At 41.8% G+C, this 25,556-nt stretch overlaps 1 protein-coding gene across 1 annotated transcript in view; it reads left to right on the top strand.

The window, feature by feature from the left end:
• Nucleotides 1-22,449, top strand: part of LOC140738705 (interleukin-17 receptor E-like protein) — a 45,341-nt gene extending 22,892 nt beyond the window's left edge. Inside the window, exons 9-18 of the mRNA XM_073066380.1 lie at nucleotides 182-236; nucleotides 1,983-2,149; nucleotides 3,470-3,514; nucleotides 4,626-4,683; nucleotides 8,697-8,845; nucleotides 11,209-11,274; nucleotides 12,674-12,731; nucleotides 14,303-14,413; nucleotides 17,140-17,194; nucleotides 20,522-22,449. Of these exons, the coding sequence (XP_072922481.1) occupies nucleotides 182-236; nucleotides 1,983-2,149; nucleotides 3,470-3,514; nucleotides 4,626-4,683; nucleotides 8,697-8,845; nucleotides 11,209-11,274; nucleotides 12,674-12,731; nucleotides 14,303-14,413; nucleotides 17,140-17,194; nucleotides 20,522-20,558 (801 nt within the window). The 3' untranslated portion in view covers nucleotides 20,559-22,449. The remainder of the gene's footprint in view (nucleotides 1-181; nucleotides 237-1,982; nucleotides 2,150-3,469; nucleotides 3,515-4,625; nucleotides 4,684-8,696; nucleotides 8,846-11,208; nucleotides 11,275-12,673; nucleotides 12,732-14,302; nucleotides 14,414-17,139; nucleotides 17,195-20,521) is intronic.
• The last annotated feature ends 3,107 nt before the right edge of the window (nucleotides 22,450-25,556 follow it).

Below are 25,556 nucleotides of genomic sequence, written 5' to 3'. Positions count from 1 at the left end.
TAAATAGCTGATGTTTGTTGTGTAGGCCTCAGGAATTCATGCAGAACAGCTGACATTTTCAAATAATAATATTCTCCTCAGATTTCCATTCAGTGTAGCTAAAATTTGTTTTCCAACCTAATTATTTTGTATTCTCTTTTGCTTTTGAGAATTCTGAATATATCTTTGTGTCTGTTTCCAGGGCTGGTCAGCATTTCCTGATGCTAGAAGGATACAAATTTGTCCATTTAAAAACTGTAAGTTTCAGAACTTTTTAAAATGATAATTTTTGTGTATTTGAACCAAATGGAGCAGTGATCAAAGTGAATACTGATGGGAGTTGTGTCTAATGCAGTGAATGAAATGGAATATCAAATGGGGGGGTGGTCCAATTAGAAATAAGACACAGGAGCAGAATTAGGCCATTTGGCCAATCGAGTCTGCTCCGCCATTTCTTCATGGCTGATCCACTTTTGCTCTTGGCGCCAATCTCCTGCCTTCTCCAGGCATCACTTCATGCCCTGACTAATGAAGAATCTGTCAACCTCTGCCTTAAATATACCAAATAACTTGGCCTCCACAGTCCCATGTGGCAATGAATTCCACAAATTCACTACCCTCTGGCTAAATAAATTCTTCCTCTTCTCCATTCTGAAAGGATGACTCTCCATTTTGAGGCTGTGTCCTCTGGTCCTAGACCACCCCCCCCCCCCAAAAGGAAAGATTCTCTCCACATCCACTCTATCAAAGCCTTTCAACATTCGATAGGTTTCAATGAGGTTACCCCTCATTCTTCTGAATTCCAGTGACTAGAGACCCAGAGCCATCAAACGCTCCTCATATGACAAGCCATTCAATCCTGGAAACATTTTCGTAATGCACTTATTTTCTGATTTTTGTTTACCTATTATTCCAATGCAAGTCATGCGTGGAGAGGCTTTCTATTGAAGCTTTTTATCCATGTCCCAGTGCAACTGTTCAGAGCTGTTTGTGTGCAAGAGGCCAATGTGGTTAAAACATAGATGGATTACATCCAAAATTACTTTTGTCTGTGGTCTCTGTGATGATTCATAACGGTTCCGGATCAGGTTTCCAAAAGTGCCTAAAGTAGAATCTCTGCCTTTGTGCAAAGGGTGGGTGGAGGGGAACATCAGGGCTTCCTTGTTCCAATCATTCATTCTATGGGGTTTCTTGTTTCATGGATGACTGTGAAGAGTACGAATTTCAGGTTGTAACCTGTATATATTTGCTGATATTAAATGAACCTTTGAACATTTTCTCTTCAGGAATAACTGAGTTATTATTTCAGTTAACTCATGTACAAAGAAATGTTGTACAGACTGTACTGAAGCCCAAGAAATTTGCAATGAATGCAATCGTATTGATGCAATGTCATGTAAAAGAATTTCACCAGCATAACACAAATCACTACTTTAAGCAACACTGGGACCACCTTAATCACTTTGCACTTTATTTATTTCAAGATACAGTGCAGAATAGGCTCTTCCATCCCTGTAAGCCCCAATGTTAATCCTAGCCCAATCACGAGACAATTTACAATGACCAATTAACCTTCTAACCAGTACATCTTTAGACTGTGTGAGCAGACCCATGCATTCCACATTGAGAACATACAAGTTCCTTGGAGGGTGGTGGGATTGAACTCTGAACTCTGAACTCCGGGTTGTAATATCATCGTGCTACCATGGCATCCACTTAAATGGACTTTTTTTTGTTCTAATTGTGTTCTGACTTGGAAAATAGTATATAGTTTATGTTTAATTTATGATTTTATTATGAATACTGTTTATATGATGCTGTGTCCCGGTGATGCTACTGCAGGTAATTTTTTATTGCACCCGTGCATACACATAGTTGTGTCGATGACAATAAATGCAACTTTGACTTTTAATGCTGAGATAGAGAAGAGGGAATGCACTATATTCCAACAGCTTTTAATTAATGCTGATTATTTTCAATCCTTTTTCTGATATCTGACTCAGATACGGAAGAACTCTGGAATGACTTAACATACAATCATGAACTGCAGGAGTTGTCGTGGCAACCATCCTGCCCTGTAGATGTTGATATAAACCTCTGTTGGATGGGTGAAAGTGAAGAGAATTGTGTTGATCTACAGAACTCCTTCCACAACAAAGTACAACAAAAGGTAAAGGAATGGAATTAGAAAAAAAAGATGGCAAATCTCACATTTTATTTTTCTGGAACTTATTTGGCAAGATAAGTGAGGAGAAACTATGTTTACAAGACAGACAGGCAGACGTACTTTATTGATCCCGAGGGAAACTGGGTTTTGTTACAGTAGCAGCAACTAAGAATAGTGTAGAAATATAGCAATATAAAACCATAAATAATTAAATAATAATAAGTAAATTATTCCAAGCAGAAATAAGTCCAGGACCAGCCTATTGGCTCAGGGTGTCTGACACTCCGAGGGAGGAGTTGTAAAGTTTGATGGCCACAGGCAGGAATGACTTCCTATGATGCTCGGTGTTACATCTCGGTGGAATGAGTCTCTGGCTGAATGTACTCCTGTGCCTAACCAGTACATTATGGAGTGGATGGGAGTCATTGTCCAAGATGGCATGCAACTTGGACAGCATCCTCTTTTCAGACACCACCGTCAGAGAGTCCAGTTCCACCCCCACAACATCACTGGCCTTACGAATGAGTTTGTTGATTCTGTTGGTGTCTGCTACCCTCAGCCTGCTGCCCCGGCACACAACAGCAAACATGATAGCACTGGCCACCATAGACTCGTAGAACTGTTGATCTGAACAGCCAAGTTGATCTGTTAGTAACCTGGAGGAAATATATTGGGGAATAACTTCAAAGGAGTGAAGGGAAGCAACTTACTAACTACTGTACCATCATGTTGCCTTGCCATGGTTGTTCATCTTTCTGGTTCAAAGTTTTAAGTAAATATATTGTCAAAGTACATGTATGTCAACAAATAAACCCTGAGATTCATTTTCTTCTGGACACATTCAATAAGTCTATAGAATAATAACCATAACAGAATCAATGAAAGACCAGCCAGCTAGGGTGTTCAACCAGATGCAGAAGACAATAAACTGTGTAAATACAAAAAGAAATAATAATAATAATAAAAAATAAATAAGCAATAAGTATCAAGAACATGAGATGAAGAATCCTTGAAAGTGAGTCTATTGTTTGCAGGAACGCTTCAATGGTTGGACAAGTGAATTTGAGTACAAGTGCCACACCTGCCCCTACACCTCCTCCCTCACTACCATTTAGGGTCCCAAACAGTCCTTCCAGGTGAGGCGACATTCACCTGTGAGTCTGTTGGGGTCATTTAGTGTCTGGTGCTCCTATATATCGGTGAGACCTGACATACAGCTGTATGACCTCCCTCATGTAGATCTGAATTTTTTATGTATAATTTTCTTTTCAAAAGTTAATTCTTGTAAATAATATTGGCTAATTCAATATCTCTGGTGAATAGGTCACGTATTCACGCATAGATCCACACCCAAAGCTCTGCATGAAGGTAAGAGATTTTACAAACTTTCTTGCTCGGATTTTCATTCATAACACCAGCTGATTTTCTTTATCTTGTGCCCAACTCGGGAAAGCTAAGGTGGATATTGTTGTGCCTGCTGTCGCTGGATTTTCAACATCACTGAACAAAGTGTCGAGTCAGGATAATAGTTTCAGTCTTTTGAACTATAAATCCCCTGAATGTTTGATCTTGAGGATTTCACTCCATTACCATCTACAGAATTGAGAATAAACCAATAAAGATAGAAATTAGAAAAGAGTTTGTATATTCAACTACTTTTAAAGGAAGAGTATTTTTAATTTTCTTGAAAGCTGGTTTATATTAATATTATAGCATATTACTTTGGAGATACAGCGTGGAAGAGGCCCTTCCGCCTCTTTGAACCACACTGCTCAGCAACTCCTGATTTAACCCTAACTGAGTCACAGGACAATTTACAATAACCCATTAGCCTACTATGGGTGATGGGGTGGAGATATGTCTCTACCAAAGGAGGTGTAGGTGCTCCTTCCCTCCACTAGTCTGCAGGTCACCCTCGGGCAAGGTGTACCACCTAGTTAGTCTTCCTGATTAAGGTCATGTGAAGACGTGGTGGATGGCTGCGTATCACAAGTCCTGGTTATGTGATCACTGATACCAGGCAGGCAATCTCTGAAGAGTATTGATAATGGCTGGGGTCACCCAACTTGTAAAGACACTGTCCAGAAGAAGGCAATGGCAAATCAGTTCTGTGGAAAAACTTGCCAGGAACAATCAGGGCCACAGATTGTGATCATCCATGTCATATGACATGTCACATAACGATGATGATGAATCAACCTACTAACCTGTACGTCTTTGGATTCTGGGAGAAACCGGAGGACCCGGAGAAAGCCGACAAATTTGTTCCAGGTGATGTTGGAATTGAACCCTGAATTCCACCCTGAACAGTAATAGTGTCATGGTAACCACCACGCTACTGTGGCACCCAAGTTTTAGCTTCCTTTGCCTCATCAGTACAAATATAAAAAAGTGCTTTTACAGACATTTGTCATCTTTTTGTTTGATGTTTGCATGTCACCCTAATCTATATGTAATATATACTTTAAATATTTTTCAGTTCACTATGGACAAACGTTCTTGGGTCAGATGTCCTTTTGTTTATGGATATTTACCAGGTAAGTTTACACTTCACTCACGACGTGATGCAAAGGTGGGGTTGAGCCATGTTTATCTCTGGTTTCATTTCCAATCTGTTCTGTTATTAGTAACCTGACTGCACACAAATTGTGAGTCGCGATGGGGGGGTCCTGGCCAGAAGTGTCGACTGTTTATCCATCTCCACAGACGCTGCCTGACCTGCTGAGTCTCCAGTATTTTGTGTGTGTGTTGCTCATGATTTCCAGCATCTGCCGAATCTCTTATAATCCACCACATGCAGAATTAGCAAGCTGGGTATCTGCAATTCAGATTTTGGGTTTACATGGAATTGTATGGAGTGTTGGACAGATGTGAAGGGGGTTGCTTCTTGACCAGGATCCTCAGGCTAGGCACAGGGCTCATGGACAATAGTGAATCCCTGCTCTCCTGTATGCTTAAGAACATAAGAGATAGGAGGAGAATTAGGTCACTTGGCCCATTGAGCCATTCCTGTTTGCTTCTGGTGCTTGCAATACACCACAAGGCCTTGGAAAGGTACCATTAATGTTGCCTCTACGAAATTCTCCCAATTTGTTGGAAGGATAAATGGACCATACTAACAAGAGACATTGTGTCTCAGTTTCTGTCACGGAAGAGATTATCAGATAGACAGGGGTGAAAAAAAGAGCCAAGCCTGTGCTCAAAGCTGCCTTGAATATATGCAGCATTCTTACTGGCTCCTGGGAATCTCTCAACACAACCACTCAAAGTGGAAGATGAGTATTCAGGACCGAACCTCCGGAGCGCACAGAAGCCCTGCTCTCAGCACGTAGCAGAGCACACTCTCTCTACTCACAAGCCCACCTGCAGAAGAATCTGCCTTTCCAAGACTGGCCTCACAAACTGGATCCTCAATCCCGATGGTCTGTCCAGGAAGGTTACGTGGAGCAGGAATGAACCACTTGGCTGTGAGTCCATGCCAGAATTAAGGTTCCACTTCCATCTCCTTAAATGTTTCTTCCTTGGAATATAGCTATGAAACAAACTGGTGAACTGTTTAATTAAAATAACAGGTTACTTAGTCATTTGAAATCAATGTATTAACAGAGGGAAGTGTTAGCATTAGAAATGGACCAGAACACTGGGCTGGCACGGTGTCGTAGTGGTTAGCACAACACTTTACAGTACAGGCGACACAGGTTCAGTTCCCACCACTGCCTGTGAGGAGTTTGTATGTTCTCCCCGTGACCGGGTGGCTTTCCTCTGGATACTCTGGTTTCTGCCCACGGTCCAAAGACATACCGGTTTGTAGGTTAATTGGTCATCGTAAATTGTCCCATAATTAGGCTAGGATGAAATGGGGGGGGGGGGAGGGGATTGCTAGGTGGCACAGCTTGAAGGGCTGGAAGGGCCCAACAAATAAATAGAGTATGATGGAAAGCTTGGAGATCTGCATTTATGAGTGGCGTTTGAAATGAGGGAGACAGAGATCTGACTGACATGTATAAATTCGTGAAAGGTCCAGGTAGGATAAACAGTGTTTACTTTAGGATCAAGTTAATCATTTAATGGGACTTGGATTTAAATTAGTTTGCAGCAGGATAAGAGAGGATTTGAAAAGAAAACACTTCACTCAACAAAGGATGAGCTCTTGAAGAGTTGTAACTTGCTGTACCATGGAACAAGAGCCGGGGAGAGGGTTAATTCACTCTTTATGTTCGTCAATACACAGGTGATGGGCTGAATGGTCTCCTTACTTATTTGTTTGTTTATTTGTCCATCCACCCAGAGCAGACTAGGCCCTTTCTGCCCGTCAAGCAGCACTGCCCGGCAACCCATGACACCCCGATTTAACCTTAAGCTAATTACAGGACAATTTACAATGGCCAATTAACCTACCCGGTACGTCTTTAGACTGTGGGAGGAAATGAGCGCACCTGGTGAAAAGCTACACGTTCCATAAGGAGGACATACAATAGTCTCCTTCCAGAGGATGCTGGGATTGAACTCTGAACTCTGACATCCCGAGCTGCAATAGTGTTGTGCTAACCGCTGCATTAATGAGGCATCCATAAATGTTCTGATTCTAGGGAATTGTGCTCCATGATTGTACTCTTGTGGCAGGATGGTGCAGCAGTTGGTGTAGCTGTTGTACAGTGGCCTAGCTTTGATCTGTGGGTGCTGCCTGTGAGGAGAATGCATGTTCTTCCTCTGCCCATCGGTTTTCTTGTTGCACGACTCTCACACAAAATGCAGGAGGAACCCAACAGGTTGGGCAGCATCTATGGAAATGAATAGATCTTCAATATTTCAGGCTGAGACCCTTCTTCAGGACTGGGAAGGAAGGGGGGAAGATGCCAGAGTAGAAAGGTGGGCGGAGGGGAATGAGGCTAGCTGGAAGGTGTTAGGAGAAGCCAGGAGGGTGGAAAAGGTCAAGGGCTGGAGAAGAAGACATCTGATAGGTGAGGAGAGTGGACCATAGGAGAAAGGGAAGTAACAGGCAGGCGAGAAGACGTTAAGAGTCAAAGTGGGGAGTAAAGGAAGGAAATTTGTTTACAGAAAGGAGAAATCAATATTAATGCCATCAGGCTGGGAGATACCCAGATGGACTGTAAGGTGTTGCTCCTCCCCCGGAGGATGACCTCATCTTGGCACAAGAGGAGGCCATAGACCGACATGCCCCACATATTCTTCACATTGCCTAAAGCTGTGCTGCTAGTTTAATGAGCTAGTTTAAAGAAAAGTGTAGGTGATTTTTAGGGTCAAGACCATTCTTTAGGATTGGAAAGGAAGGGGGCAGAAGCCAGAATGAGAAGGTGGGGAGGGGGGGAGGAAGAATACAAGCTGGTGGGTGATAGGTGAGAGCAGGTGAGGGTGAAGGTGGTTGGGTGGGGCAAGGGAGATGGCGTGAGAAGCTGGGAGGGGATCAGTGGAGGAGTTAAAGGGTTGAAGTCTGATTGGAGAGAGCAGTGGATCATCGAATAAAGGGGAAAAAGAGAAGGAAGTGGGAAACCGGGGGAGATGATGGGCAGATCTTGCAGGCAGGGGAGGACAAAAGGTTAGAGGACCACTAAAAAGGGGCGAGAGGGTGCAGGAACTGATGGATGTACTTACTGGAGGTTAGACAAATCAATGTTCATGCCATGAGGTTGGAGACTACTCAAACAGAGGAGGAAATGTTGCTCTTCCAATCTGCATTTGGTGTCACTGTGGCAGTAGAGGCAGCCATGGGTAGACATGTTGGAAACTGCAGTAGCATAGCGGTTAGCGTGAGGCTTATTACATCACGGGACTCCAGAGTAGGGAGTTCAATTCCAGCATCCTCTGCAAGGAGTCCCTGTGAGATACATAGGCTTTCTCTGGGTGCTCGGGTTTCCTCCCCAGCCCCCCCCCCCCCCCAATCCAAAGGTGTACCGGTTAGTAGATTAATCAGTCATTGTAACTGGTTATTGATCCTGTGATGAGGGTAGGGTTAAATCGAGGGTTGCTGCGCAGTGCAGCTTGAAAAACCAGAAGTGTCTATTCTGCACTGTATCGCTAAATTTAGAAAAATGTTTGTGTGGAAATCAAATTGAAATGGATGGTGACCTGGCTCTCTCGATGGACGGCAAAGGTACTTGGCATGGCCGCCCATTTCAATTTGACTTTCCGTTCCCATTCATTCCAGAATTAATTAATTCATAATTAGGTGATTCATTCTATAATTAATGGATTAATTCTGAATTTTTCATAAATAATTCATTCCATTGTATTAATACGACCATATCTGAGAAATCCTGTTCCATTTAAAAGGTGTGTAAATGAGGTATAATCTGGCTTTGTGAGAAGGTGTAATTGGGTGACAGTAAATTTTCAGCTCATTTCTCTCTTTGCAGGTTTCCATTTTTGTTGAACTCACCAAAAAAAACTATATTTTGAACCTGTTTTATGCTATCCCACAATCCCGACGTCCGCCAAGAAGTATTTTCAGTAAAGAATAGGGAGTTGATTCGGATGCGAAATCATTGGTCCCAAATGAGGTAACATGTGGCCCCACTGTGGTTATTTGCAGGCTGGAACATGAGCATCGCTGGGCAGCTAAACAAACTGCAGCTTACCTTTGTGACTCAAGACAAAGCAGAATTTAAGATGGCTCTGTGCAACAGAACTACAGCTAACAATTGTGAACCCATAAAGGAGCTGCATGTTACCGCAGGAACAGTAAGTTCATATTGACCTGTTGCATTTATAAATAATCATGGTAAATGGACATCATGAACATTTTCAATTAGCATATATTTGTAAATTTTGTGAAAAGGGTAATTTTATTGAAACATGTATGATCCTAAGGGGGTAGGGTTTAAATGGTAGAAACTTAAAACAAAGGGTCATAGTTATAATTGGGTGGCAGGGTGAAGATACGCCCCTACCAAAGGAGGTGTAAGATGCTCCTTCCCTCCGCTAGTCTGCAGGTCAACCTTGGGCAAGATGTAGCACCTGCTTACCCCCTGATCAGGTGGTGATGGTCGTATGAGCAGCTGGTACATATCTTAAGTCCTGGTTATGTGACCACTGACACCAGGCAGACAATCTCTGAAGAGTATTGATAATGGCTGGGAGTCACCTGTCTTGTAAAGACACTCCCCAAAGGAAGCAATGTCAAACCACTTCGGTGGAAAAATTTGCCAAGAACAATCGTGGTCATGGAAAGACCAGGATCACCCACGTCATACGACTTGGCCCAGAAGAAATTAACATAGTTATAAAACAAGGAGATGATAATTTACAACAGAAGTTATTAATTTCATCTTGCAGAAGGTGATTAATGTCTGGAATTGTACATACCAGAGGGTTGTCAAGCCTTGGATCCTTAAGGTTGTTGTAGCTAGGGGAGGTAGTGGGGATGAGGTCCCACTACCTAGTAAATGCTCCCCAAGGCTTGTCTCAAAAAGCCTCTGAAAACTAATTCCAGCTCCTGGCCTTCATGTGTGGCTCAGATACTAAACCTGGCGGAACCGTGGCAACCCCTGCTCCCTTCTGTATAGCTGTCAATCTTGTAATGTTTCTGAAACATTAACAGGTTGACAAGCAAATATCAATAGGTGTTGTTTACAGGCACTATCAGAAATTGCCTGTCATATGAAGTTCAGATTTATTAGAAGCGGCAGGAGATGGAGAGAAGGGATAACAGGAGAGATGGGAAAATGGGTATTGGTTTCTTCCCTACCCCACCAAGATATGCATTGGACCTGCAACCACTCACCACGTTTATAAAATGGGGGGTTACATGAAAGTCTGAGGAGATTATGAAGAGAAATTGGCAGATTAAGCAAATGACTAGAACTCTGGAAATGAAATCCAAGAAATTAAGGTAGGGAGAAACAATATCTATTGGTTGGCCAGTTTGGAACTGCCATCTCAACATTGAAATTAGAAACACCTCCTCGATGAAGAGAATGGTGGAATCCTGCAGTTTTTTGAAACATTGTACCTCATGTTTGCTCAAATGGTGGTTTCAGATTTAAGGTGGTGATTTTTGTTTAGAAAAGGCAAGAAGTTATTATCGTCGGTCAGGCCTGATGTCATTGAATGGAGGATCTGGCTTGAGTGGTCTCTTCTTGTTCTCTTGTTTGTTCAGTTTGTGGAACGATGCTATCAATACGATGGAATAATAGAACTATGCTACAGGATGGGGAACTGTAACTCTTCATTTTTATTAAGCACTTTCAGAAAATAAAGCTGTTTAGAAAATTAAGCTGTGTGTTTTTTTCAATACCACAAACTGAGACTGGCTAGCATAAGGTAAATTTTGGTCTGAACCATATCTGGAAATGTAGTTAAGCCCTCGCCAGTACACGTGTTTGTGTGACTGCCATGACTTCTGACATTGGTATTGCAACAAATTGTGCCATTCCATCTTGATGTAGCATTGCGTGAGGAAGTAGTCCATGTTGTGCTGGATATCCATGGTAGCATAGTGTTCAGTGTGACGCTATTACAGTTCAGGGCATTGGGGTTCAGAGTTCAATCCTGACATCCTCTGTAAGGAGTGCCCGTACGTCCTCTCGGTGAAATGTCTGGGTTTTTCCTGGGTCCTCTGATTCTCTCCCACAGTCCAAAGGCCAACCATGTAGGGTGAATCGGTCTTTGTAAATTGTCCCGTGATTAGGTTAGTTAGGATAGCGTTAAATTGGGGTTGTTTTGGGTTGCTGAGCGGTGCAACTTAAAGGGCCGGAAGGGCATATTCCTCTCTCTGTCTGTCTCTGTCTCTTTCACCCAGCTGATCATCAGCCTGTGCCAAGCATTAGGTACATGATACCAGCCCTCTCCCTGTTCCCTGGGCAGCGCATTTTGAGACGAAAGACGTGCAGCACCCAACTGGATATTGGGGGCAATGAAGGCCGGCAGCAATTGCCCCTTTTTGGCACACCAGAATCTCTTGACCTGCATTTTGTTCTCTTGCAATATTGTTGGCTATCAATTAGTAAATAGAAAGATTTGAAATAGCTTGCGAAGTGCTCCTATTTTTCATATTAGTTTCTGTATCATTGCAATAAATATTAACACAGCTTATTTCATTATAGATGGGTGCCTATTCTGCAGTTTTAAGCCTTCCTAATGATGAATGTGACAGCAACATTTGTGTGCAGGTATGTGTGGACTGTCTCAAAGAAAAATTGTGTTAATGTATCTCTCCTCTCGTCGTTTTTTTTTGGGTTTGGGAGCAGGAAATTCTTTGTGGAATAAAATGTTGGGAATAATTGTGATCTTTTAACCCCTTAGTCATGTGCAAGAGAAGCTAGGCTGATGGGTGTGAATGAGATAAGACTCTAGTATCTCCTCCTTTATCTTGTACTTACGAGTACATTGATTAAGGGCTTGGTGGGAAGTTCAAGCCGGAAAATCTGGTTAGGACAGTAGAAATGCCAGGCAGGATAGATGAATGCTCTTCTAGTGGAATGTGGGAAGGCAGGGAGATCTCCTGTGTCCCTGACAACTGCAGTACATCTGCGAGAAGTGTATCTGGCTGCAGCTTATACAACTCCACGTTAAGGTGTTGGAGCTGGAACTGGATGAGCTCCAGATCTTTCAGGAGGTTGAGGGTCGTGAGAGTGTGGAATGAATTGCTAGTGCATGTGGTGCATGTGAGCTCGATTTCAATGTTTGAGAGAAGTTTGGATAGGTACATGGATGGTAGGGGTAATGGAGGGTTACGGACCCAGTGCAGGTTGATGGGAGTAGGCAGTTTAAATGGCTCAGCATGGACTAGATGGGTCAAAGGGAGTGTTTTTGTGCTGTACCTTTCTATAACACTATGAACACTATAAAGTGGTAGGGCAGGTAGAGAAAGTGGTTAATAAGGCATACACAGTTCTGAGCTTGATCGACAGAGGATTAGAAGACCTGTTTAATTTTTATAAATCATTGGACTAGCCTCAACTGGAGTATTGTGTTCGGTTCTGTTATATTGAGCTTGCTTCATTATAGAAAGGGGAGGGTACAGGGATGACTTTCACGAATGGTACCTGAGATGAAGGACCACAGTTACCAAGAGAGATCGGAGAGACTGGGAGTCCTTACCTTGATGAAGGGGAGGCCTGGGGGATCCAATAGAATAGCGTGGATACAGTGGAAGGAGGGTTGACATGAGAAAATATCTCTGCATCCTGTGCATGGAATGCGGAATTCCCTACCTGCTGATGTGGGGGAGGCAGTTCCCACTCTGGCCTTCATTAGGGAACTGGATAGTTGCACAGTGAGAAAAGATTTACAAAGTTATGGAGAAGAGGCTGGTGATGGAACTCAGGAGTTTATTTGGTGGGGTGCTGGTGTGGACAGGTGAGGCCACGTGGTCTCCCTCTGTTTTGCAACCAGACTTTCTCGGAAGCCGCTCACCGGTGGTTGTCCACGATGTGTAGGTCAAGGATTCAGTCCTGAATCTTCACATGACGCACTTGTCAATTGGACTGAGAAATTTACCCTAATGTTATTTAAAGTTAATAATTGTTCGTAGTTTTTAATATCAATCTAAATAATATGTCTCGGCAGGGTTGGCGGACAGATATTGAATATTCTGTTCGGATGCAGTTCTGCGGCGTTTTTTGCAGTAAGTAATTGGCTTTTCTGTTTTCTAAGAGACAAATTGCTGATGCAATGAAAAAACTGTGAAGTAATTTGGTAACAATGTATAATACATAATAATAAATTATCTTTAATGTTAGAATAGAATAATAAACAGCATTATCAATTTCCATCCACTTTTCAGAATCAGGTTTAGTATCACTGGCATATGTCGTGGGATTTATTGTTATGCAGCAGCTAAATTAAATAAGTAGTGCAAAAAAAACGTAGTGAGGTAGTGTTCATGGGTTCAGTGTCCGTGCAGAAATCTCAGGGCAGAAGGGAGAAGCTGCTTCTCAAACATCACAGGAGCCTGAAGGCACACATTCAACTCTTCATTGACTGGAAGAAGGCATGCCCTGGGTGATGGGGGGGTTCTTAATGATGGATGCCACCTTTTTTTTTGAGGCATCTCTCCTTGAAGATATCCCGGATGCTGGGGAGACTAATGCTCACAATGGAGCTGACTGAGCTTACAACTTTCTGCAGCTTTTACCGATACTGTGCAGTGGTGGAAGACCACCACCTTTCCCCACCCCCCTCCCACCTGAACCATAGCAGATGGTGATGCAGCCAGTTAGAATGCTCTCCACCGTACATCTGTAGAAACTTGCGAGTGTCTTTGGTGACGTACTAAATCTCCTCAAGCTCCCAGTGAAGTATAGCCGCGGTTGTGCCTTCTGTATAACTGCATCGATATGTTGGTCCGAAGAGAGACCCTCGGAGATATTGACACCCAGCTCCATGTTGTAATAAAGAGTCCAAAATGATATTTCAGCCAAAGAGGTATAGCCATATTGGAGCTTCTGACTTAGTCTAAAGCCATGGCAAATTTTCTTGGGTCAAGGATTTTTGGCTAAAAATCCACCAGCAGACCTAATGAGGTCACGACTATACTGCTGCGGCATCAGAAGGGGCTGTTATTGATCTTTGAAGAGTGGTAAAATTCTATGAGAAATGTGGCTACACCTGTGTAGGTGTTGATGGAAATGGGGATCAAACCGGGTTCTGGTAATGAATAAGACCTAAGTAAATCATACCAGATAACAAATCTTGTGTAAATTGTGGCAGAGAATGAAACCCATTTAACTTGAAAATGGAGAAAAAGATGAATGTGGGCTGTAACAGAGAGTGAGAACTGTGTAGGTTACGACAAAGAACAAAACCTAAATAGGTCATGAAAGAGACACAAATAAAAAAAATGCATGAAGCTAGAATGGAAGGAGTGGAGAATGATCTTAGTCTCTTGCAAAGGCCCACTGTGATCTTTATCACCAACGGTCTTGAGGAGTAACAGCAAGTGGGGCAATGGAAGGCAAGGGTCAGTAAAGATGCAAGTCCCACCTGCCCTTCCCCTACTGGTACCTCCGTGTTAGAGAAGCAGGAAAAGAAAATGGATATTGGTGAGATATTGATGTCTTACACCAGGGGTTCTCAACCTGAAGACCATGGACCCCTTGCTTAATGGTATTGGTCCAAGGCATAAACCAGATTGGGAAGCCCTGTCTAACACACTCTTGTACACATTACCTAGAATTTATTTACTTTCTCTTACAGAAGAAAGCTACACAATGGCTTCCCCAAGACTTCTCTGGCCAATGGCAATCACTGCTATTCTATTGATTACAATAACTCTGTTAATCTATTCTGGATACATGCTATTCACAGGTGAGAAATGAATGGAAGTATAAATGCATACAACTATACATAAAATACACAATTTATGTATGAGCTGTCACTATTTGTATGGATTGAAGTATTGTGGTAACTAGCAGGAGCCCTTTATCTCAGTCTTTATTCTCATAGGTGTCTAGTTTCCATGGTAACTCATTCCATAGATTTTTGTTTATTTATCATTTTAAGATTTATTTTGGAATTCACAGATAGGCCATTGAAGCTACTACATATTCCAATCTCTAGTTCTTATCTCCCTCTCAGATACGTCTGTTAAGCTTGGACTCTGCTGCCTTCTGGCAGTGATTTCTCGTGGTTGGCAATCTGATTCCATGCCAACAGGGTCACACTAAGTAGGGTCAGGCATCCTGGGCTCAGATTGCGCATTGGACTGGTTATGGTCAGACTGTGTTCAGGTTAAGTGTTGATCTGACTACCTGAGCAAATCTCAGTTTGATCCCTATTTTGTGCAGAGGCTCTGCCTTTTATCGGCTTAGTTACAACCAGGAAATGACTGGGGCTTGTGGTGACCAGGCGGAGACGGAGGAGCAGCAGAGTTAAAATGCTGGAACTCTGTGGCCAGGTCCCGTGCCACTGCTGGGTCAACCATTGGGCAACCCAGGCGATCAGCCAGAAGTCCGGGCTACAATATGGAACTTGCACTCTCCTCCCAGTATAGTGAGAAAAGCTCATGAAAGGAGGGGCAAAAGTCCTTTCAGTGCAGCATGAGTGGGAATAGTCCTGTGCCTTCATATGAATTATACCTCATTCCATTCCCTTTGGATATATATTTTGGTGAGGAAAACTAATGAGGACCTAATAGGAGAGGACATGCCATCTTCCCATTGCTACTATCAAGGAGGAGTTATAGGAACCTGCAGACATTCACTCAGTGATTCAGGAACAGCCCCTTCCCCTCTGCCATCAGATTTCTGAATGGACATTAAACCCATGAACACTACCTCACTGCTTTTCTCCCTTCCTTTTAAATTTTTTTTTATAGAAACAGCACTGTGCAAAAGTCTTCAGCACATATATGTAGCTAGGGTGCCTAAGACTTTTGCATAGTGCTGTAGTAATTTTGTGTATTGCACTGGACTGCTGCTGCAAAACAAGAACGAACTTTGTGATATATATGAGTGATGATAAACCTGATTCTGATATGGGTCTCTGTCATAGACTGAAAGTGGGAAGGGGGCAGAGAGAGGGGAATCATGGTTGGGAAAAGAGGAAGGAGTGGGAAGTATAAGACAGGCATTTGTAATGATCAATAAACCAATTGTTTGGAATCAAATGACCTTGCCTGGTGTCTCAGGGCTGGGTGTGTCTGCACCCATGCCACCATCCCCTCCCCTTGCCCCTGGAAGTCCCACACCCCTCTCATAGTGCTCTACTTTCCAAAATCCCTTGCTCCCGCCAGATTTACAAGCTCACTCTCTGCTCCACGTCGATAGATACAGTACTGTGCAAAGGCCTCGGGCACCCTAGCTATGTGTTTATGCCTGTCTTCCACACAGTACTGTACCTATTGTAATTTATGGTTCTTATTGCAATGTACTGCTGACATATGCAGGTGATAATAAACCTGATTCCGATCCCAGTCAGAGTGTGCAGTCTCCCTGATAACAAGGTCAGGCGCTGGATAAACAGGACCTCAGCAACACAACTGAACAATTTTCTTGCGGTTGGTCCACTAACATTTCAGCGCTAACCACTTTCCCCTTATCAGATATTATCCTATTGCAGGAGACAGCTGTTCCCTAATTAGCTTGTGGATTACTTTTCTTGTTGATGTGCTGGGGAGTCTTGGCAATATTGTAAAATTGGCAGCATGGAATCTTCCTGCTGTTACATTCATAATGTCTACCACAAAAGGAGGCCACGTGGCCTACAGGCCAACAGATAAAGGCATTGAGCCCAAATTTGCATCTTGGCTCTCACTTGATAGTCTGATAGACCAGTCAAAGGCAGGTAGAGAGTACCGCAAACTGCCAAGAAAATAGCGGCATTTGTCATGAGCTAAGATGACTGTTAGTTATTGATGAGTCATTCTGAGATGGGGGAGGCTGACTACTGAGGTATGGAAGGATTGTACATGTTGACTGTAAGACATTTACAGTAGATTGTTAAAGATGTATTCATAATCAGTTCCAGGAAATATGATAGTTTCCTTGTGATTTATATACCTTTATACAGTGCAGAGTAGGCCCTTCCTGCCCTTTGAGCTACACCAATTAGCAATTACCCAATTTAATCTTAGCCTAATCACAGGACAATTTACAATAATCAATTAACCTACATGCTGAAGGAAACCCATGCTGTCACGGGAAGAATGTATCAACTCTTTACAGGCAACAGCAGGAATTGAACCCGGGTTGCTGCCACTGTAAAGCATTGTTATAGCCATTACGCTACCTCACTGCAATTTTGCATTGCACAGTGTGACTACCAATTCCCGGTGCGAGGCAGGGGCTCTGATCAAAATGACCATTAATCTCTGTGTGGTGAGGCTTGGCAAATGTGCTGAGCATTGGCTGCAGTCATGACTGGTTGCCAAATGAAGCCTTGCTCCAAGGTCAACGTCGAAACTAAATGAGATTAGTTTCATCTGCTCAGAGGGTTAAAAGTTGTATATCAACTGTAAAAGTTTATTGTACTGTTGTGTGTTGCTATTTGTTTTTAAATGTAATCATTGCTAAAATTAGTCAATATTTCTGCAGTTCTTCGACAGCCTTACCAAAGAGTGTTCCTGTATTCAGGCCAATTATCCAAAAGGTAGGAGAACTTTAAAAGTGAAAAATAGAAGCATTAAAATAACAGAAGACTTTTCTTGTTGTTTATTGACACCTGATATTCTTTGTGGCATAAATGTGTGTGAGTGACATTGTTCAAATCTCCAATTGATTAGCATGGAAGAAATTAACAAAGCTAATGGCCTAGGTTGGCAGGGTGGAGATGCATCTCTACCGAAGGAGGTGTAAGACACTCCTTTCCCTCCGCTAGCCTGCAGGCCACCCTTGGGCAAGGTGTAGCACCTGCTTAGTCCCCGATCAGGGTCACGTGAAGCCATGGGGGCAGGTGGTGGATGGCCGTATGAGCAGCTGTTGCAGATCACGAGTCCTGGTTATGCGACCATTGACACCAGGCAGACAATCTCTGAAGAGTATTGTTAATGGCCGGGGTCACTCGTCTTGTAAAGACACTGCCCAGAAGATGGCAATGGCAAACCACTTCCGTGCCAAGAGAAATTTGGCAAGATCAATCATGGTCATGGAAAGACCATGATCACCTATGTCATACGACATGGCAGATAACGAATGAATGAACAATATTTGAAATTGAGATCAGTATTAGATCAATAGCAATAATATTTGTAAGTGAAACTTTCTATAGCGTATCCCAATTGTCTTATTCCTTAAATATACAAATCACAACTTCCAAGGAGTCCTCTCACTCTCAAGTCTTAATTTAAAAAAAATAACTTATCAAGAACAAATAGTGGTCACTTTATTAGGTACAAATGTGCATCTGGTTTTTAATGCAAATATTTAATCAACAATGTGGCAGCAACTCAATGCATAAAAGCATGCAGACATGGTCGAGAGGTTCAGTTGTTGTTCAGACCAAACATTAGAATGGGGAAGGAATGTATCTAAATGACTTTGACTGTGGAATGACTGTTGGTGCTAGAGACTGTTGGTCTCAGGACCTGCTGATCTCCTGGGATTTTCACGCACTAAAGTTTACAGGAGGGGTACTCAACCTGGAGTCCATGGGTCCCTCTGGTAATGGTAGAGGTCGATGGCACAAAGGAGGTTTGAGAACAGAGAACGGTGCAGAAAACAAAAAAAAATCCAGTGAGTGGTAGTTCTGTGGGTGAAAACGCCTTGTTAATGAGAGAGGTCGGGGACAAAGGACAGTGTGGTTCCAGCTGACAGGAAGGTGAGAGTAACCCAAGAGAGTAATCCAAGACAGGAAGGTGAGAATAACCCAAATAGCCATGCTCTAATGCTGTAACAGGTCATCCTGGGCTGGACGTCCTGCTTACTTAAGGAAGGTGAAGCATCTCATAGCTTCTCCTTTCCAGGTGTAGTGATCGGCTCAGGACCACTGTTGGCTTTCCATGCAGGAGGTCACTCACATATGGTCTCTCCTACACTACTGTGCCCATAACAACACCATCACGCAGCATCCCTGTTCTTGCTGAGTTTGCGATGTCGTGGCACGACCGAGTGTCCAGCGGTATAACTGGGTTAGGCAGGCTGGGCTCATCACCCTCGGCTGGCAACCGGCCCGGGAGAAGGACAGCTCTGATTCCGAACCCAGGTAGATGGGACTTGTTAGCCTTGCCAGGCAGTCTGTCCAGGAGAAGGAAAACTGATACTCAACCCACAGCCTTGTGATCATCGTAGCTCATTGTGGGACATCCCTCGGCCTTAAGAGTGGAATTGGTCCACGCGCACCAACCCTCACTATAATCCTACACAGTGCAGGTGTGAAGAAAAATCCTACCACAATGGAGAAGGGACCAAAGGACAGGTGTTAGACAGTCACCAATGATCGTGCCGTCGCTCCTGAGGACTCTTCTTCCCTCCTGATCTTCGCAAGCGAAGAACCAGCCAACCAACCAACAGATACTTGACAATTGTCAGGAAATCCTAGGAGAGTGACAGTATTTTGTTGGACATTTCTCCTTTAATATTGCTTTGTTTTCATCCAGACAGTTATTAAAATCTACAGCAAGAGATTTTACAATTGGTGCAATTAGCACCTCTGGTACAAATTCCACCCAAGATTGCATCTGATGTTTCTTTTTAAAAGTATGTTTAAAAATACTTTTAAAAATCTAACACACCTACTTATAAGTAATTCTGTTTTAAGTTACTCAAAAATTATTTTAATAATACAGTGGATTTTGGTTAATTGGGCCATCCCTTAATTGGGGTAGCCACTTATTTGGGTCACTATAAGAACAAAAACCAATCGATAAAATAGCTGGGATTCCCTATATTTATTTGAGACACTATATATCGCTTAATTGGGACAGAAGATTCCTGCCGAATGGCTTCTAACCAATGTCATTTGCGTGCAGTTTTTGTGGCTGTTAGAAACACCATGCTTAGAACAAACAGTTCTGAAATAGCATCAGTTGTGTTTATTTGTGTTCAAAAAGCAATGATTTTTCTCACTGATAGCTAGTGAGAATTGAGCAGTTAGAAAGTTCAGAATTGTTTTGCTCACTGTGGTTTCAAGCATTCAGGCTTGGAGAAGCTAGAAACAGTTGGGAGTGAAAATGAAATGATTTCACTACTTCAGCAAGTCAGGATCTACGAAGAATTTGAAGGTATCAGTAGTCATCTTGAATGTTTCAATGGAAATGAAGATTTGGAGGATGCGATTGTCGAAAGGATTGTATGAAGACAGTCCATTATCTGCACTAGGTTTCTACACTGATGTTCATTTAGTAAATTAAAAGAACACAGCAGTGTACTTGGGATGAATTCCCCTGCTGACAACTTTACGGAACTAATACACAGTTCAATAGTACTGTAGTATTATTGGTAGTGTCCTAATTTGTTCTGTATTTCATTTAAATGCATAATTTGTTACTCAATTAAATGGTAGATTGTCTTTTATTATACCTTTTTAACTATTTCCGTGAAACTTTGGCTAATTGCGGCAGCCGCTTAATTGGACAAAAATGTACTGGTCCCGATGTGTCCCTGTTAACCGGAGTCCACTGAATACAGAATAGTTTCCAGTTTGACTGGAGCACAGAAGCAAATGTGTGTTTTTTAAAAAATTCCAAACTTCATAAAATGTGCCTGTGATTGAAGTTCTGGCTCTTCCTCCAAGAATTGTAAGTAAGCCCAAATTTCCAGTGTGACTAATTCACCCTAGGGGCATACTTTGTTTTTGAATTGAGTGTACATGCGGCTATGTTTGTGTTTTTTTTATATATACCGCTGCACAAAAATTTGCATAATGATTGTACTTGGCAGTTGAATTGGAAAAAAAAATCCAGTTTACTCAAGGTTAAACCCCAGGTCATACGCTGCATTACAATATTTTCCTCACTGAAACTTTCTTGTTCTTTTTCAGCATCAATACAGATGTGAAAGAAATTTCTCAGCTTTGAAAGTTTTCCGTTCCACTTTGAGCTAATCAAAGAATCTTGTCATGTAACGAGGATGAAGTTCACTCTAAACTGTTCAGGTGGGAAAACAAACTGCTTCAAACTGGAGTGGATACGCTGATATTTACACCTCTGGAATATGACGAGGATAAAAATAAAACACTTCTCGTTTGCTTAAAGATTTCCAAAAAGGAAGATGGGAGGATGATGTTGTTGTTATATTCCTGATAATAAACCAATCATTTCAGTCTGATATATGTGAATGAAACTACATTTAACTTCATATTATCTGTCAAATCTATGTGAGTTATTATTTGCAAATAGATATCACAAAAATCTTTTCAACTTTTGCTGTTTACTTGTACCTATTACTTTTTGGTGTATCTATCCTTGTCAGATGGTGACTGTAAATCTGAATCATTTACAATTCTCAGTGGCAACAGAGTAGGCAGCTTAAATGGCTCAGCACAGACTAGATGGGCTGAAGGGCCTGTTTCTGTGCTGTACTTTTCTGTGATTCCTTAACATATCAGTGCTTATGCAGAGGAGAAGAAAGGTTTTTTTTTACCGGAAAGTCAATCTAATTTTCAACCTTACCTAAAATATGACAACATCTGGCAGACAAAAAGTATCTCAATTTTTTATTTTATTAAATGTAGTGATACAGCATGGAGGATGCCCTCTGGCTCTCTGAGTTGTGTCCTGGCAGCAACCCCACAACCCCAATTAACCTGAGCCTAATCACTGGACAATTTACAATGACCAAATTAACCTACCTGGTACCTCTTTGGACTGTGGGAGGAAACCAGAGCACCCGGGGAAAACTCGGGCATTCCACCGGGAGGGTATACAGAGTCTCCTTACGGAGCGATGCCAGAACTGAACTCCGACTCCGGAATTCCCCGAACTGTAATAACGCCCTGCTAACTACTATGCTACTGTGACATCAAAACATAGCTTCAACCATGATGTGTAACTTTGAGAAATATTTACATTTGAATTAAAATGAAAACTTGTGTTGACAACCAATTTGGAAGCATGTTTCCATGATCAGATTACAATATCCAAATAAATATATTTTAAACTCTATATTAAAGTAAAAGTGATAGTGAATAAAGATATTGTAATGAATTTTGTGATTTGTAGAACTATTTTGTATTTGTTCTTGTGTTATTATCAACATGGCATTTGAAAGTGTACATGAACAAATGTTACTGAGTATTACAAACTTTTTTTAAAAATTGGAATCTGCACCTTCCATTTCAGGGGAATAATTTATGACTGTTACATCACATAGTGAAACAAGTATTTGGAAGAACCATTTAACATTTTAGACACCTGTTAGATAGAAGTTTCTTTGCATGAGTTCTGCTCGTGATGGGTTGAGCATCGAGCTAGCAACTCGGCCTTGTAAAACAGACAAATGCTAAAAAAAAATGGTTTCCGCCCAATGCACCAAACTGGTGTAGGGAGGAACATTTATATAAAAGTTATTTTTTACATAGAGCTTGTATAATCTTATCTTTGAGTCATTTCGTTAACTATCATTGAGAAATGGTTTGTTAGAAGTTTCCTGAGATACAAGAAATAATAATCATTGCAAATTGGTTATATCTTGTTAGAAATGTTATTTGAGTTTTTAACATATAAAAACAAATGAAAGTGCTTCTACAATTGTGTTTTTATTGACTATCTCAGTGTTCTGTGCCTCCTTGATCTTCTATATAGATATATATTTATAAACTGAAAATGCGCCTGGAAGCAGATACAAAAATCCAATTGTTTTTTAACTGTGTGTATATACAGAAAAAAGTATCATTTGCTAAGTGTGTGAAATAGAACTTCATTATAATTTTTAAAGAGAAGCAAATAAAAGAGGAAGTTATTTTTTGTATTACTGTGTTAATAATTATTTTGGTGCAACTGATGAATGCTTTTTGTGTCCTTGTGCCCGAATGGTCTGAGTTCAATACAAGTCTATGTGGTCAGTCCACCCTGGTAAATGTAAATGGATTCCATTTTCTCCTATATTGACCAACAATATTCAAACATACTACAAACTGCAGAAATCCTGGTTTCTAACATTTCCACTGAATTAATGGAAACTTAGTTGAGTCCTGAAGGAGGGTCTCAGCCTGAAATGTTGACAGTTCATTCTCTCCCATACTTAATTTCTCCAGCATTTTATGTGTGTTGATATTTGATGGGAATTCCTTCAGACCACCATTAATGGCAAAGCTTGTGGTTCCAAGTTTTGGAATATCCTCTCTCTGTCATTTTTCTCATGCAGGACCCTCCTTCATGCCTACCTCTGGTGATGCTGCTGGTTACTTATCTAATGTCCTTTGTATTAATATACAAGTTTTTCAGTTTGAGGCTTAAAAACTGATACATTTGTATAGTGGCTCTGATGTCTACTTTTGCTATGTGGTTGCTTTATAGGTCTGGTGATTCCGATGGCTGCCTAGGCAGATAGAATACAGTGCCTGGAAGCATATGGTCATGCACTTTGGAGGAAGTAATAAAAGTGTAGACTATTTTCTGGATGGGCAGAAAATTCAAAAGTCTGATGTGCAAGGGGATTTGGGAGTCCTCGTGCAGGTTTCCCTAAAGGTTAAGTTGCAGGTTGTGTGGGTGGTGAGGAAGACGAATGCAGTGTTAGTATTCACTTGGAGAGGACTAGAATATAAAAGCAAGGATGTAATGCTGAGGTTGTATAAGGCACTGGTCACTTGGACGATTGTGAGCAGTTCTGGAAAGAAAGAATGTGCTGACATTGGAGAAGATTGAGAAGAGGTTCACAAGAATGATTCTGGGAATGTAAGGGTTATCATACCAGCAGCTCTGGGCCTGTACCCACTGGAGTTTAGAAGAATAAGGGGTGATTGCACTGAAATCTATCAAATATTGAAAGGCCTAGATAGAGTGGATGTGGAGAGGATGTTTCCTTTATTGGGGGAGTTTAGGACCAGAGGGCACTGCCCCAGAATAAAAGGATGTCCCTTTAGAACAGAGATTAGGGAATTTTTTTTAGCCAGTTGGTGGTAAATTTGTGGAATTTGTTGCTACAGGCAGCTGTGGAGGCCAGGACACTGGGTGCAGTTAAGACAGATGTTAATAGTTTTTGGATTAGTCAGGGCATGAAAGGGTATGGGGAGAAGGCAGGAGAATGGGGTTGAGAGGGAAATGGATCAGCCAAGATGAAATGGTGGAGTAGACTCAATGGGCTGAATGGCCTAATTCCACTCTTATATCTTGTTGTCTTATTGTCTTAGTTAAATTACTGCTGATTGTGCAGAGGTTTTGATTAGGAATTTTAAATAAATGACAATGTAAAACAGATCATTATTTTATGGTGAAAAACCTTAAATTATATTCAAGTGATTGGCATAATCCTAATGCAGCCTTTTCAACATTTTCACCTTTTTCCATTAGGCTGTTTCATAGCCTGTATGTTTCAAAAAACCATAGTTCTTTCAAACATGCAGAGATACTGCATCTTTGGTCAATTTCCAGATAATGGATCAGTCTACGTCTGCATGTATGGCTGCCAACTTTTGTTAACGTAAGCACAGTGAGCCAATTTTCCTGCAGAGATTGATGATGTGTTTTACCTTCATCTGACATCTCGGTTTAACAAGAACTCATTTTAATCCAGTTTATCATGATCTTGCTAGGCTGGATAGGAAGGTAAATTCCTGAAGTATTAACTCAGCGAGAACACGAGCTTAGAAGTTATTTAACCTGATGGCAACATACCATCTGCTGGAACAATTTAGCAGCTCATGGAGGGTGGCTGATGTAACCCCACTTTTTAAAAAAGGAGGGAGAGAGAAACCGGGGAATTATAGACCGGTTAGTCTGACATCGGTGGTGGGGAAAATGCTAGAGTTGGTTATCAAAGATGTGATAACAGCACATTTGGAAAGAGGTGAAATCATCGGCCAAAGTCAGCATGGATTTGTGAAAGGAAAATCATGTCTGACGAATCTTATAGAATTTTTTGAAGATGTATCTATCAGAGTGGATAGGGGAGAGCCAGTGGATGTGGTATATTTAGATTTTCAAAAGGCTTTTGACAAGGTCCCACACAGGAGATTAGTGTGCAAACTTAAAGCACACGGTATTGGGGGTATGGTATTGATGTGGATAGAGAATTGGTTGTCAGACAGGAAGCAAAGAGTGGGAGTAAACGGGATCTTTTCAGAATGGCAGGCAGTGACTAGTGGGTTATTGCAATGCTCAGTGTTGGGACCCCAGTTGTTTACAATATATATTAATGATTTAGATGAGGGAATTAAATGCAGCATCTCCAAGTTTGCGGATGACACGAAGCTGGGCGGCGGTGTTAGCTGTGAGGAGGATGCTAAGAGGATGCAGGGTGACTTGGATAGGTTAAGTGAGTGGGCAAATTCATTGCAGATGCAATTTAATGTGGATAAATGTGAGGTTATCCACTTTTGTTGCAAGAACAGGAAAACAGATTATTATCTGAATGGTGGCCGATTAGGAAAAGGGGAGAAGCAACAAGACCTGGGTGTCATTGTACACCAGTCATTGAAGGTGGGCATGCAGGTACAGCAGGCGGTGAAAAAGGCAAATGGTATGTTGGCATTCATAGCAAAAGGATTTGAGTACAGGAGCAGGGAGGTTCTACTGCAGTTGTACAAAGACTTGGTGAGACCACACCTAGAATATTGTGTGCAGTTTTGGTCCCCTAATCTGAGGAAAGACATTCTTGCCATAGAGGGAGTGCAGAGAAGGTTCACCAGATTGATTCCTGGGATGGCAGGACTTTCATATGAAGAAAGACAGGATCGACTAGGCTTATACTCACTGGAATTTAGAAGTTTGAGGGGGGATCTTATTGAAACGTATAAAATTCTAAAGGGATTGGACAGGCTAGATGCAGGAAGATTGTTTCCGATGTTGGGGAAGTCCAGAATGAGGGGTCACAGTTTAAGGATAAAGGGGAAGCCTTTTAGGACCGAGATGAGGAAA

Source organism: Hemitrygon akajei, chromosome 14 (assembly GCF_048418815.1).
Source record: "Hemitrygon akajei chromosome 14, sHemAka1.3, whole genome shotgun sequence".
Taxonomy (NCBI): Eukaryota; Metazoa; Chordata; class Chondrichthyes; order Myliobatiformes; family Dasyatidae; genus Hemitrygon; species Hemitrygon akajei.
Note: the sequence above shows the minus strand (reverse complement) of the source record. Positions and strands in the feature narration are given on the sequence as shown.